The sequence below is a fragment of the Sander vitreus genome, chromosome 3 (assembly GCF_031162955.1).
Source record: "Sander vitreus isolate 19-12246 chromosome 3, sanVit1, whole genome shotgun sequence".
Classification (NCBI taxonomy): Eukaryota; Metazoa; Chordata; class Actinopteri; order Perciformes; family Percidae; genus Sander; species Sander vitreus.
The window spans coordinates 7,070,731-7,085,652 of NC_135857.1; the positions used below are offsets into that span (position 1 = coordinate 7,070,731).

At 44.3% G+C, this 14,922-nt stretch overlaps 1 protein-coding gene across 1 annotated transcript in view; it reads right to left on the bottom strand.

Moving 5' to 3' along the window:
* Window positions 1-14,922, bottom strand: part of sez6b (seizure related 6 homolog b) — a 218,763-nt gene that overhangs the window by 29,023 nt on the left and 174,818 nt on the right. Inside the window, exon 9 of the mRNA XM_078244986.1 lies at window positions 2,135-2,331. Within this exon, the coding sequence (XP_078101112.1) occupies window positions 2,135-2,331 (197 nt within the window). The remainder of the gene's footprint in view (window positions 1-2,134; window positions 2,332-14,922) is intronic.

Sequence of the window (14,922 nt, forward strand, 5' to 3'; positions counted from 1 at the left end):
CGGGTTACCGCAATATGCCGGTTGACACAGCCTTGCATTTGCGCGACCGTCAGACACTGTGCACACAAGTCAGACTTAATTTCCTGTGTGGACTGTGTGGCTTTGTAAATGGTGTTTTGTAAATTGTTGTTGTCCCACTTCTTGTGTCATGAGTTATAAAAGGGGCGTGGCAAACTGTCACCAATGAAAAAGGACTGCATATTGCAATGATGCCTTACACAGAGACAAGAGTCTACGTCAAATGGATCATTAGTTATGAAAGTAGGCGTGGGTAAAGAACAGGGCCGTGACTAAAGTATGGGGGGCAGCATAAGACATGCATTTTGTTGCTTAATATAAAGTATAGACAACACATTGTACATTTCATGTAAATCGGAGGACGTTTGTCATATAAGGCTGAGTTCCTGTTGCCAGCAGGTGGCACTATGACCATGAATCAATATTGGCATGCTGTTGTCCTCAGGCATGGACTCTTATCAAGCATGAGAAATTTTGGGCAGATTGGACAAAAACTCAAGCTTTTGATAACATTTCATCTTTGAGGTCAATTGAAGTCGATCGGGTTACAGTTCGTGTGCACCAATTTACGTTGGTCTACGTGAAAGTTAAAGTAGGCAGCTTTTACTTTGAAAGCTTCTATTGATCCATTTTGTGACACCCGAGCACGAAACTTATAAAATATCAAATTGTTCACCAGTCATGACGTGTGTGGAAATTATGGTGACTTTTCGAGCACCATAAGCCCTTAAAAAATGCGATTCATTAAGGGTTATACCAATTCCTTCAGTTTCAATAAGGCCTTCGTCGACCGCAGGCCACTGGTGCTCGGGCCCTAATAATTAGACTTAATGTTCTTTGGTTACCTTTTATAATTGGCATCTGTCTAGATTGAGCATAACTGTTCCATAAAGATACATTTTTGATTAGAGCTTGAATCCATGGAATACCTTCATGGGACATTATTTTTCCAGCAAAATGATCTCTCCTGTGGGGTAACTGTAACCTGCCGGGCCTGTTGGCTTTGCTCTGCTCATTCCCTGGCACACAGCAGCAGGTTCAGGCCCTCTGCTTAAGAGTTTAATTGGACAAACACACCAAAGTAATTTCACTTGGGCAATAGAAAAGCAACATTCTCTGTCATTGCCCATGTTGCTGTCTTGTGTTTACATTCGACCAATGAGATCCATGAAGAAACTATAATAAAAGCTTTTCCTTCCTTTATTCCTCTTTGTCGATCATCTGTATTCTGTAGCCTTTCCTTCCCTCTGAATTCATTAACTCTTATCAGATATAGTGTGCCGGCTACAGCATGGTGCTGATGGAAAGGCCCTGCTAACACAAGGGACAGCCTTATATTGCTTCCATTTTTAGGTCCAATACCTGCAAAAACCAAATTCCCTCCTCCTCTCTTTCATTTTGCCTAACTTACCTTTTTACTGCATACATAGCTTAGTGTAAGGTCTGGAAGCTGGGTGAAATAGCTAGCCTTGCCCTGCCTTTCGAAGAACAAAAAAAAAAAAACTCCTACCAACACCTCTAAAGCTCATTAACGTGTTGTTTCTCATTTGTCTGTGTCAATTATGTGCTGAAACAAAGTATTGGCAAACAAAAGGGTGTAGTAAAGCAGCCAGTGTGCTTCATCAGAACTACTTCTGTGATGTCCTAAATGAAGCTTCATGAGCCACTAGTTGTATTTGTTGACCCCACTAGATGACGCTCTTGGTTTAAGGAAAAAGGCAATTTAGTGTGTTTTCAACCCTTTGTTGAACAGAGAGCGCCATCTAGAGGGCTCAGAAAATACAGAAAATGCTTCATGAAGCTTAATGAGGCTTCATTTGGCCATCACTAATTATTGGGCTACTTTCAACTGAAAGTAACTAGTAATATTGAATGCATTCAATTTTGAAAGTAACTTGGCCAACACTAATTTCAATAGGGCCTTAGATGTTCAGTGATTAAACTCCTAGAGCCCCTGAATACTTGACATTGGACTTGTCAAATGTAAAGATTCTGAATATTAGCTCAACTGTTCATACTGACAAAACAGTAGATGGCAAAGCTCTCTGATGAAGTCTAATGAGGTTTGAATCTCTATGTGGCTGAGATATCTCTGAGCACTGGTTCTATGGCTTACCAAAGAAGTGGACTATGAAGCCGTTGCCATAGCCGTAGACGTTGGTGGCAGGGTCTGACTGGAACTGGATGGTGACGTCTGCGGTGGAGGTGTAGAGCTTAAATCGGGACTTTGATCCTCCATACTGACCCAGTACTTTAGCTGTGAGGTCATCTCCATCATAAAAGGTCAAAATGTCATTCTTCCCAATGTTCAGCCTGTAACAGGAGACACAAAGAATCAAATATGTATCTAACGTCCACCTCAACCTGCTTTAGAACCATTTCAGTGACTTTTATGGTTTTCCTTCTAGGTTTTCAATGTGCATAAAAGACAGGTGGATATAAATGCACTTCACTCCCTGCCCTCTCTGGCCTCACCTTTAAACTCTGTCTTGCAGTGAATGACGCGGTCACAACCTACATGCCAACACCACTTTTGTACACACCCTACATACAAACATACCTCTTTTGCCCATCAGAACGCAAGAAGGCATAGTATACCTCACAATCCGTTCCTACATTGTTAAAATGACAGTAATTGCACAAAGACGGCCATGACATCTCCCGGTCAAACCAAGTTTCTTATTACTGAGAAAGACTGATACATAATTCATGAGGGGCAGCATGTTTCCTTGCTCCTGAGGAAACCATTGCCAGGATAATAATGTGACTATCGACAAGGGGACATCTTGTGGTTCATATCATCTTATATTTATTGATAATTAAATCATAAAGCCTGGGCGGGGCGTTCGTTGGGATGTTCAGGGTGACAGTGATGTTAATATAATAGTAAACAAGCCAAGATAGCCCTCTGAGCCAATGTGTGCTAACTACACTAACGGATCGTAAATGTGCAACTTTTTTTGCCGACACTAGATATCACTATTAATATATAATATTATTAAGTTGCTGTCTTATCTCCGAGCCATTTAACATTTAAGAGGGAAATATTTTCACTTTTACTCCACTACATTTGCCAGCGACTGTGTTAGTAACTACTTTGCTGAAGTATTACGTACAAAACATATAATGAGCTCATAACATTTTGTTAAAAATTTAACTGTAACAGTATGTCATGAATTTAAAATAATTCCAGTTTACACATGAGTGCATCAGTACCAATAATCCTATGATGTAAAATACAATGATAGAACAATCGGCCCATTTGTCTGCAAATACTTTTACTTTTGATTCTATACAGATAATACTTCTGAATAGATTTTATAGATTTTGAATGCAGTATTTGTTACACTGTTGATTGCTACTTTTATTAGGTAAAACATCTAAATACTTCTTCCACCACGGGTAGTGTCCATTCCCCTGCTGAGATAATTTCTTTTAGCTCCCTCCAGAGCCTGAGAAGACACTAAACAACACAGGCTGAGTAGTCCACAGCGCTGCTGAATGAATTTTCTTAAACCAATCACAATCGTCATGGGCAGTGCTAAGTAGTGATGGTCAAATAAAGCTTCACGAACCACTGTCTTTATTTTCTGAGCTCACTAGATGGCGCTCTCTGTTCAACAAAGGGTTGAAAACACACTGAATTGCCATTCCTTTAACCTTTTTCTTTGAACAGAGTGCGCCATCTAGTGACCTCAGAAAATAAAGACAGTGGTTCGCGGAGCTTCATTTGACCATCACTACAATTCAGTGTGTTTTCAACCCTTTGTTGAACAGAGAGCGCCATCTAGTGAGCTCAGAAAATAATGACAGTGGTTCGCAAAGCTTCATTTGACCATCACTAGTGCTAAGCGCTGCATGGAGCCCTGGAGCCGCTGCTAAATAGCCTCAGGGCATCCAGCCGAAAAGAGGGACATTCGGCGGAATTTCCGGCAGCAACAGAACAATCCTGGAAGTGGAAGGTCGTGGATATAGACTACATTTAAGATGAAATTAAAGTTTTTTTGGAAAGCTGATTCTACTTGCTTCTAATAATGCTTTTCTTACCCATGTTTCACATCTCCCAAAACTCTCAAAGAGAGGGGTTAAATAAAATGTTATCACGACAAATGGACCACAATGGACCACAATATCAGAAAAATGTTGACAAAAAAACAGAATTTCTCTTTAATATTTACTAGTGATGGCCAAATGAAGCCTCATGCAGCATTTTCTTTATTTTCTGAGCCCTCTAGATGGCCCTCTCTGAATTGCCATTCCTTGGGCCTTTTTCTTTAAACCAAGATCGCCATCTAGTGCCCTCAGAAAATAAATAAAATGGTTCACAAAGCTTCATGAGGCTTCATTTTGCCATCACTAATATTTACAGAATATTCTAAATCATCTGAGATGCGATTTCCTGGCTGACTCAGACTGACGAGGAGCACAATAATCATGATGTTGACAGTGATTAGCATAGACATTTCTGTCTATGAGATTAATGAATCAACATCATACTGAATAACCACACTTACTGTCAAAGGGCCATGTGTTTGTGCTGTTTTGACCACAGACTGTAAAGTTGGAACTCTTACAAAGCTCAAAGCTGTTTAAAAATGTCACTTGGGGCTAAGCTATCTATTTGTAGACAACAGATTTAGAGCATTGAAGAAATGGATAACCAGAATAAAGCAGTGACATGCTCTTTGCTGTCGCTAATTAATCACCAGCGGCTCCTGATAAAACTCATTAGCCAGCCTGAGATTAAGCTATTAATCATTATAGGAATGCCGGAAAATCAAAGATTCAAGAGGCGTGGATTGAATCGACACATTGCAAAGCCTGACAGAGGATGAAATGTTTATTTTTGACTTCTTCAACAGAACAGACGAGAACTGGAGTGGGGAGTGGTTGTCTTTCCACAGGCAGAAACTTCTGTCAGCTAGACGCACGTATAGCCGCACACACGCATGCATGCACACACGCACGCACGCACGCACACACACACACACACACACACACACACACACACACACACACACACACGCACTCTAGCACTTGTATTCCTACCCTTGTAAGAACCTTCCACTGAATAAATTGATTCTGAACTGTAACCCTCTAATCTGAACATTACCTGACGCAAATATAAACTAGAACTGCAAGCAGTTATGACGGGGCCCAAGCCACCCACGCCAGTCGCCCCTGACACCCAGTGGAGCGCGCGAAAGCAGAACGCGAAGCTGGGCGGGGAGGAGGCAAATGTTGGTAAATATGGAGAGGCGCGAGCCGCGACGTCTGCGGTACGTCGCCGTTGCAAACGTAGCGGTCAATAGTTCACCTCCATGCATATACAGACTAACTTTAAGAATTCTCTACAATAAACAAACTTCTTAACCCCCCTGACCGCAGGGGACAGCAGAAAGAAATGAGAGAGTGACCGAGAGGGTGGAGGGGGGAGGCAGGTGTGGTGGTTAAAGGAGCAGGGGAGGTGGTCAAGTTGTTGCAAATGGCGTCATAGGCGCCAATTTATGTTTTCCTCCGTGGGTGCTTCGTGGAAAATTAAGAATCGATGCCACCGACATAACCAATCACACTATGACAGACGCTCCACTTAGCACCAACTGCAATGTTTATTTGCACGGTATCAGCGCCTATGAATGGTGTTGATTTTGGATTGAAAAAGTGAGAGAAAAGAGTTGAATTTGTCCACTGTGAAGGTTGTAGAAACTTTGTCAGGTGGGTTAAGAAGTTTGTTTATTGTAAAAAACCAGAGGAGAAAGCAAAAGCAAAAACCAAAACCTAACGGTAGGAGGCAAACATCAGTAAATATTGATAAGTGTGAGCTGCAAGGTCTGTGGTACATTTCCATTGCAAATATGCCATTAACATAGATTGAGTAAAAGGGCCAGAACTCGTCTACGTTGATTATAGCGCCCCCTAATGGCTGATCTTCGCCCAATTTGGTAGAGAGCCTCCAAGCGGCATGCCGAACTAGCATCACAAGCTTCGTGTTGATTGCATTTACTGTAGCAGAGATATTGCAATTGCAAATTTCCCATTTAAATTCATAGTTATTGGCCAAAACAAATAAACGTTGCTTATAGCACCCCCTTAAGGCCGATCATCGCCAAATTTGGTACAGACCATCGCAGTGAGATGTTGAACAATAATCTCAAGTTCTTTGCTGATAACATTTAATTTGGCCGAGATATGATATGATACGTGTGTGGTAGCTAGCTATGAAAATTTGTTTGGTCGTCAAATGCGCATACTTTAACGTAGCAAAATTACTACCATGCTGATCCGTCACACGGCCTAGGACGAGTTTGAAAAAGTTGGTTTTGCGCATTGCGTGATATTGCGAAAAAACTTTTGAGCGGAAATGGGCGTGGCCTATATCATGTGATTCAGCTTGATTTAAGGAAGACGTGGATGTAAGGATTTCTAATGTGCGATGTGTAATGTGGGAGTTAAAAGCAAAAAAACATTATAGCGCCAACTAGTGGTCCACATGTAATTTTTGGTAGGTGTGGTCCATGACCCATTGTCTATCTACCTGTAAATTTAAAGTTGTTCACGTTAGTCCAAGTAGTAAATTTAGACGTGGGTCCCATAGGCCACGCCCACTTTGACCCCTCAGTACCCCACTCTAGGGTTGGCCTCAGGAGTAGCCCTAGATGGTACCCAACACATTTTGTAAAAATCGGATGAGCGGTTCATGAGATATAAACTTTTTGTACTTGTAGCGCCCCCTAGTGACCAATTTTTGTAAAACACGTGAGCGACCTCCAGAAGGTCACGACAAACAAGAATCTAAAGTTTGGCGTTGATAGCATTTATTTTGGTTGAGATATGGCAAAGTTGGTGTTTTCATAGTTAGCTACACAAATTTGTTTGTGCGTAATATGCGCAATTTTTATCCGATCAAAATCATTTTTATTAACTTTTTGTCAGGCCCATCTAGAGATGCTACCTGCCAAATTTCGTGCCGATCGGTCGCATGGTTTAGGAGGAGTTCGAAAAAGCTAATAAAAATCTATTAAAATGTCCATCCATCCATCTTCGTCCGCTTATCTGGGGTTGGGTTGTGGGAGCAGCAGCTCCAGCAGGGGACCCCAAACTTCCCTTTCCCGAGCCACATTAACCAGCTCCGACTGGGGGATCCCGAGGCGTTCCCAGGCCAGGTTGGAGATATAATCCCTCCACCTAGTCCTGGGTCTTCCCCGAGGCCTCCTCCCAGCTGGACGTGCCTAGAACACCTCCCTAGGGAGGCACCCAGGGGGCATCCTTACCAGATGCCCAAACCACCTCAACTGGCTCCTTTCGACGCAAAGGAGTAGCGGCTCTACTCCGAGCTCCTCACGGATGACTGAGCTTCTCACCCTATCTCTAAGGGAGACACCAGCCACCAGCGCTTGTACCTTGGATCTCGTTCTTTCGGTCATGACCCAGGCTTCATGACCATAGGTGAGGGTAGGAACGAAAATTGACCGGTATATCGAGAGCTTTGCCTTCTGGCTCAGCTCTCTTTTCTTTTCGTCACAACGGTGCGATAAATTAAATGTAATACCGCACCCGCTAGCCGATTCGCCGACCAATCTCCTGTTCCATTGTCCCCTCACTCGTGAGCAAGACCCCAAGGTACTTGAACTCCTTCACTTGGGGTAAGGACTCATTCCCTACCTGGAGTAGGCACTCCATCGGTTTCCTGCTGAGAACCATGGACTCAGATTTAGAGGTGCTGATCCTCATCCCAGCCGCTTCACACTCAGCTGTGAACTGATCCAGTGAGTGCTGAAGGTCGCTGGCCGATGATGCCATCAGGACCACATCATCTGCAAAAAGCAGCTATGAGATCCCCAGCCCACCGAACTACAACCCCTCCCCACCCCGACTACACCTCGATATCCTGTCCATAAATATTACAAACAGGATTGGTGACAAAGCGCAGCCCTGGCGGAGGCCAACCCTCACCTGAAACGAGTCCGACTTACTGCCGCGAACCTGGACACAGCTCTCGCTTTGGTCGTACAGAGATTGGATGGCCCTGAGAAGGGACCCCCTCACCCCATACTCCCGCAGCACCCACAGTATCTCCCGGGGGACCTACGCCTACGTCATACGCCTTTTCCAGATCCACAAAACACATGTAGACCGGTTGGGCATACTCCCAGGCTTCCTCCAGGATCCTTGCGAGAGTAAAGAGCTGGTCTGTTGTTCCACGACCAGGACGGAATCTGCATTTTTCCTCTTCAAGGTTCGACTATCGGCCGAACCCTCTTTTCCAGCACCTTGGAGTAGACTTTACCAGGGAGGCTGAGAAGTGTGATACCCCTGTAATTGGCACACACCCTCTGGTCCCCCTTTTTGAACAGGGGAACCACCACCCCTGTCTGCCACTCCTTAGGTACTGTCCCAAACTTCCACACAATGTTGAAGAGGCGTGTCAACCAAGACAGCCCCTCCACACCCAGAGCTTTAAGCATTTCTGGACGGATCTCATCAATCCCTGGGGCTTTGCCACTGTGGAGTTGTTTGACTACCTCAGCGACTTCCACGAGGGAAATTGACGACAATCCCCCATCATCCTCCAGCTCTGCCTCTGACATAGTTGGATTTAGGAGTTCCTCAAAGTGCTCCTTCCACCGCCCTATTACTTCCTCAGTTGAGGTCAACAGCGTCCCATCCTTACTGTACACAGCTTGGATGGTTCACCGCTTCCCCCTCCTGAGGTGGTGAACAGTTTTCCAGAAGCACCTTGGTGCCGACCGAAAGTCCTTCTCCATGTCTTCTCCGAACTTCTCCCACACCCGCTGCTTTGCCTCTTTCACGGCAGAGGCTGCAGCTCTTCAGGCTCTTCGGTACCCTGCAACTGCCTCTGGAGTCCTCCGGGATAACATATTCCGGAAAGACTCCTTCTTCAGTCGGACGGCTTCCTTGACCACCGGTGTCCACCACGGTGTTTGTGGGTTACGCCCCTTGAGGCACCTAAGACCCTAAAACCACAGCTCCTCGCCGCAGCTTCAGCAATGGAAACTTTGAACATCGTCCACTCGGATTCAATGCTCCCAGCCTCCATAGGGATGCACGAAAAGCTCCGCCGGAGGGTGAGTTGAAAGTCTGTCGGAGAGGGGCCTCCTCCAGACGTTCCCAATTTACCCGCACTATCCGTTTGGGCTTACCAGGTCTGTCCAGAGTCTTCCCCCACCCCCTGACCCAACTCACCACCAGATGGTGACAATTATAAAATCGATCATTGACCTTTGGCCTAGGGTGCTCTGGTACCAAGTACACTTATGAGCATCCCTATATTTGAACATGGTGTTCGTTATAGACAATCCATGACTAGCACAGAAGTCCAACAACAAACAACCACTCTGATTTAGATCAGGGAGGCTGTTCCTCCCAATCACACCTCTCCATGTGTCTCCATCATTGCCCACGTGCGCGTTTAAGTCCCCCAGCAGAACTATGGAGTCCCCCCCGGAGCCCCATGCAGGACTCCATTCAAGAAGGCCGAATACTCCGAGCTTTTGTTTGGTGCATATGCACAAACAACAGTCAGAGTTTTCCCCCCCACAACCCGCAGGCGTAGGGAGGCGACCCTCTCGTCCACCAGGGTGAACTCCAACGTAGCGGTGCTCAGCCGGGGGCATGTGAGTATCCCCACACCCGCCCGGCGCCTCACACCCTGGGCAACTCCGGAGAAGAAAAGAGTCCAACCCCTATCCAGGAGTATGGTTCCAGAACCGAGACGGTGCGTAGAGGTAAGCCCCACCAGATCTAATTGGTAGCGCTCCACCTCCAGCACAAGTTCCGGCTCCTTCCCCCACAGAGAGGTGACGTTCCATGTCCCCAGAGCCAGCCTCTGCCGCCCGGGTCTGGTCCGTCGAGGCCACTGACCTTCACTGCCACCTGTGTGGCTGCGCACCCACCCCCAGCGGTTCCTCCCACAGGTGGTGGGCCCATGGGTTGGAGAGGGAGGTGCCACGTTGCTTTTTCGGGCTGTGCCTGACCGGGCTCCGTGGCAAACCCGGCCACCAGGCGCTCGCTGACGAGCCCTCCATCTGGTCATCTGGCTCCAGACGGGGGCCCCGGGCTTCCTCCGGGCAGGGTAACTTCACCTCTTCCTCGATGACTCATAGGAGTTTATGAACCATTCGTTGTCTGGCCCGTCACCTGAAACCATTTTGCCAAGGGAGACCCTACCAGGAGCACCAAGCTCCAGACAACACAGCTCTGAGGTTCATAGGGACACACAAACCTCTCCACCACGATAAGGTGATGGTTCACGGAGAGGTTTTAAAAATGTGTCACAAATGTATAATTTTCTTTTCTTAAACGGCGTATTAAAGGGTAAATACTGTTTTTTTTTTCCAACCTGGACCCTATTTTTCTATGTTTTTGTGTCAAAGTGAATGATGGGAACAACAATCTTTGACATTGGTCTTGCTTTACAGTAATCGAGATCGCTGCAGTCGGCAGCAGCAAAACAAGTTACAATGTAAGTTAATAGGGCAATTGTCCAGCTTGTATTTACCTTCACAAAAGTGCTTGTTTTGCCACTGACAGACTCAGATTAATATTCTAAGTGTCTGACAACATTATGGAAAGGATTTCTAAGGAGGTCGACCTTTCTTAAGATCCTTTTTTTTAACATAAAAACATTCGCGAAATTGCATTCGCTAAACCCACCAGACTCATGTAAATAAACAGTGATTTTAGCAACGTAAAATACAATTCATTCAAAGTCGACAAACAAAATAAAACTATGAAAAGCCATTTTGGGTCGCCTTACCACTTTTCCAACAAACACAACTCTAGTTTTGGTTGAAAAACAAATAGTTTACCGATTTACATGTGAAAATATGTTGGCTCTATGAATGCTAAAACTATTGCTTTTTAAAATGGAGTCTGGTGGGTTTAGCGCTAGCGACTTCAGAGCTTTCTGGTTAAACAGAAAGGTCTCAAAGAGGTTTTAAAGGTCTATCTCTGAAGGGATCCTTTCCATAATGTTGCCAGACACTTAGAATATTAATATGAGCCTGTCAGTGGTAAAACAGCAGTTTTGTGAAGGTAAATACAAGCTGGAAAATTGCCCTATTAACTTACATTGTAGCTTATTTCGCCGCTGCCGATCTCATTTAATACTGGACCAATGTCAAAGATTGTTGTTCCCATCAGTCACTTACACAAAAAAGCATAGGAAAATAGGGTCCAGGTTGAAAAAAACGGTAGTTACCATTTAACTTCCTAAATCAGTGTTAATCAAACAAACAGGAGGAAATAGTGCATTTGATGGTATTTTCAGCAGCGGATTAATCGACATTTGATGTTCTAGTGAGGGTGGGATAATGTGGGATTAAGTCAAAAGAAACTACAGTGTGTGTGTTCATAAAGGAACATGTCAGCCAATTCACCAGTGTGGTTCACTGATGTATAAATCACAACCCCATAAACTCATGTTATAATCCTAAAATAGATTTAACCTAAACATTAACTGCATGAACATAATGTTAACTTTATTTCCTACTCTCAAACTCACATCATAAGAGGTGAGACCTGGAAAAGTGGCATCGCCTTGATAGAGATTTTATCTTTCTGTAGGTCTATAGCTGGTCCTCCCAAGCATAGTTAAATAAGTGTGCCGTCTTCTAAACTCATTGTGTTCCATGTTTATTTGATTGCTAACGAATAAAGCCTCTCACCTTCTCCGGGAGCGATGCAGATTGAGAAATATTGTTGGCTGGCATCAAATTTATTGTGATTAAGCTAAACAAGGCTTTGCATCTGTGCATCTGTAGAAAAACAGCCTCCATTCCCTGACACTAATTTGATTTAGTTCAATTTGAAGAAAAAAAACTGGGCTGAGTTTGGCCTGGCTCCGGGACCAGCTGGCAACACATTTTACCCCAACTAGTCACTTCATGATCGGCTATTTAAGTCTCTCCAAAAGTCTGATATGCAGGAAGAGAATTGTTGGAACTATTCGTGGCAGCTTTACACAGCTTTTCTGAATATCTGAGTGTCTTACAGGACACAGTGGTAAAATTATGTCAATTTTACTTTTTCATAAGATGTTCAGATGAAACATGCTTAAATCTATCAGATATCTAATATTGATATTCTAATGTTTTTAATTAAATAGCTCAACAATAACTGATAACTGTTTTAAACCAAATCACAAGCTTCTACATTGTACAGAATGTACAAAATTGGAATAATGTAATTTAGTGCTTTAGAACATTATCTTTATCTGAGCTTCAACCCTCTGAGGTCCAAGGGTATTTTCACATATCTTCTTAAATTTACCTTTTTAGGATAGTTACATAAAACTGATCCCCATGTGTTTCATATCAAAATGTTCAGAACAAACTCAGCTTTCTGTTTAGTGACTTTTGGTTTTGGTGCTGATGGACTGCAGCCTCCTGCCAGAGGGGAGGGGTTCAAACAGTTTGTGACCGGGGTGAGAGGGATCGGCTACAATCTTTCCTGTCCGCCTCAGAGGTCCTGGAGAGACGGCAGATTGCAGCCAATCACCTTCTCAGTGAGTGGATGATATGCTGCAGTCTGCCTTTGTCCTTAGCAGTGGCAGCAGCATACCAGATGGTGATGAAGCAGGTGAGGATGGACTCAATGATGGCAGTGTAGAAGTGCCCCATCATAGTCTTTGACAGGTTGAATTTCTTCAGCTGCCGCAGGAAGTACATCCTCTGCTGGGCTTTTTTTTATGAGCGGTCCTGGAAGATGTTGGAGCCCAGAAGCGAAAGGACTCCACAGTGTTGACTCAAATATTACATTACCCTGTATTATTTGAGTCCAAGTGGACATTTATGCTAAATTTGAAAAGATTCCTGAGATATCGCGTTCACACGACTGGGATGGACAGACATGAGGTAACATTGACCTGGACCTTTAACCAGTGGATGTTTGTGCCAAATGTGAAGAAATTCCCTCAAGGCATTCCTGAGATTACCTTGCATGCCAACTGAATTCTCACAATATAACAAGATCAAGCAAGAAAAATCCATCTTGTCAGTCTTGAAGTAATGTGTTTGTGTGAGAACAGCAGCGGACCGAACCAATTAGCATCCTGTGAGGAGCTACTGGCAGCTACAGGCGTGGATGAGGTGTCTGTGACGGCCGCGACTGTTCGTTCAAAACAACAATTGTGAATGTGATAGACAGATGGTTCAACCATCAACCATCTGGTGCATCGGGTTATCCTGAGATATCGCGTTCACAAGAATGGGACAGAGGGACAACCCGAAAACTGCCTCTGGCCACGGCTGTCGCTGTGGACAAGCAGTGGACAGTAGTCATAGTTTGTGGGACAGAGGGTGGTTTCATTAATTTTACTTCCCTCACTTTCACTTTAATTACACCTTTCACTCCCTCCTCTTTCATTTGAAGGCCATCCATAAAAGTAATTTGATACACCCTAGTGATAATGTCCCTCCTGCCATTACACAGATGGAGCAGGAGATATGTGCGCGTAAGCGCAGGTCTCTGTGTGGAAAAGGAGGAACCAATACCCAGGGCCTCACATATCTCTGTACACTGTCTAACCCCGAGGGCTCTGGGAGAACAGCTGCAATTGATAAGCTTCATGTAATTGCTCAGACACCTGCTAGGCATATGTTCAGACAGTAAGAAGACTTGGTGCTGGATTACAATGCTTCTCTCCTTGGAAATCTCTGTTTTGGTATATTCCCATGTGCACTGTCTGGGAAACTGGACCACAATGTACTGACACCTCGATTGGTTTGAGCTGCGGACTTTTTACAGCATATCGCTGGACACACAAATGCTCAAACACACAATACACACAATATAATCCCCACTAACAATCCCTAAAGGCTGCAATGTTTACCACCACAATACAAAAATGAACACCAGACTGACAGTTTTACTTTTGTCAGAGCCTTGCCTCCAGGAGGCTAAGATTTACATTTTGACCTTGTGACTGCACTCCAGAACAGGTTATGGAAAGGAGTGGGTTTGGCTTTAACATTGGTGGATACGTCAGGGATTTTGACTTCATTCTTAATGATGTGATAGACATTCCTGCTGCCAGTGTGATGCTACTCCACTGAATGATGGTAGCGGTAGTGCACCAAGAAAAACATGGATACCAAATACCAAATATGACCCAATATGCCCAGATCACTCACCACTGCTCATAAAGTGAATTACTGTGAGGGCATGGTATAAAACTGAACACAACCCACATTAGTGCATTGGCATTCTTTACCAACTCAGAGCTTCTTTTATCTAGGTTACATCAGCTGGACAGTAAGAAGACACTGTTTGAGAGATTTGATTAAAAAATGTTGGGGACATATCACATATGTCCCAAGTTGAAAAGATGTCCTTGAGGCTATGGAATCACCTAAATCAAAAGGGGTCTTCCTGTGGGAACATGAATGCACTTATGAATGCTGATGTTTCTCAAAGTCATAGGTTGTCATTTGTCTGTTTTGATTGGTTGCCAAGCTTCAAGAGGGTGAGTTTTAGCTAATATGAGCCTATTAGAGGACAGACGCAAGGATGAGAGTACAGATATGGATGCGTGGAGTGGCGTGCAGCAAATTACAGAATGGAGTAATTTTCTTTGACCATGATGGACAATAAATGATAACCATCATACAGTACATGAAGATTTAGTTTCTGTCTGCCTCTGTTTGTTGATTCAATTACCTAAAACTAACGGTGAGCCCAGTGCAAGGTTGGCAACACAGAAAAAGTACGTTGGGCCTGGTTCCAACCAGTCAGTTGAGTGTTGCTGGGAACCAAGGCATTCAGTATATGAGGTGGCCAATAGCCTGTTAGTTGCTGGTGCAGCTGAAAGACTTAGTGTTTTTCCTGGAAATTCTTGGACTTGGTATCGTTTCCTAAAAAAAAGATCCTTAGGGATCCCTCGAT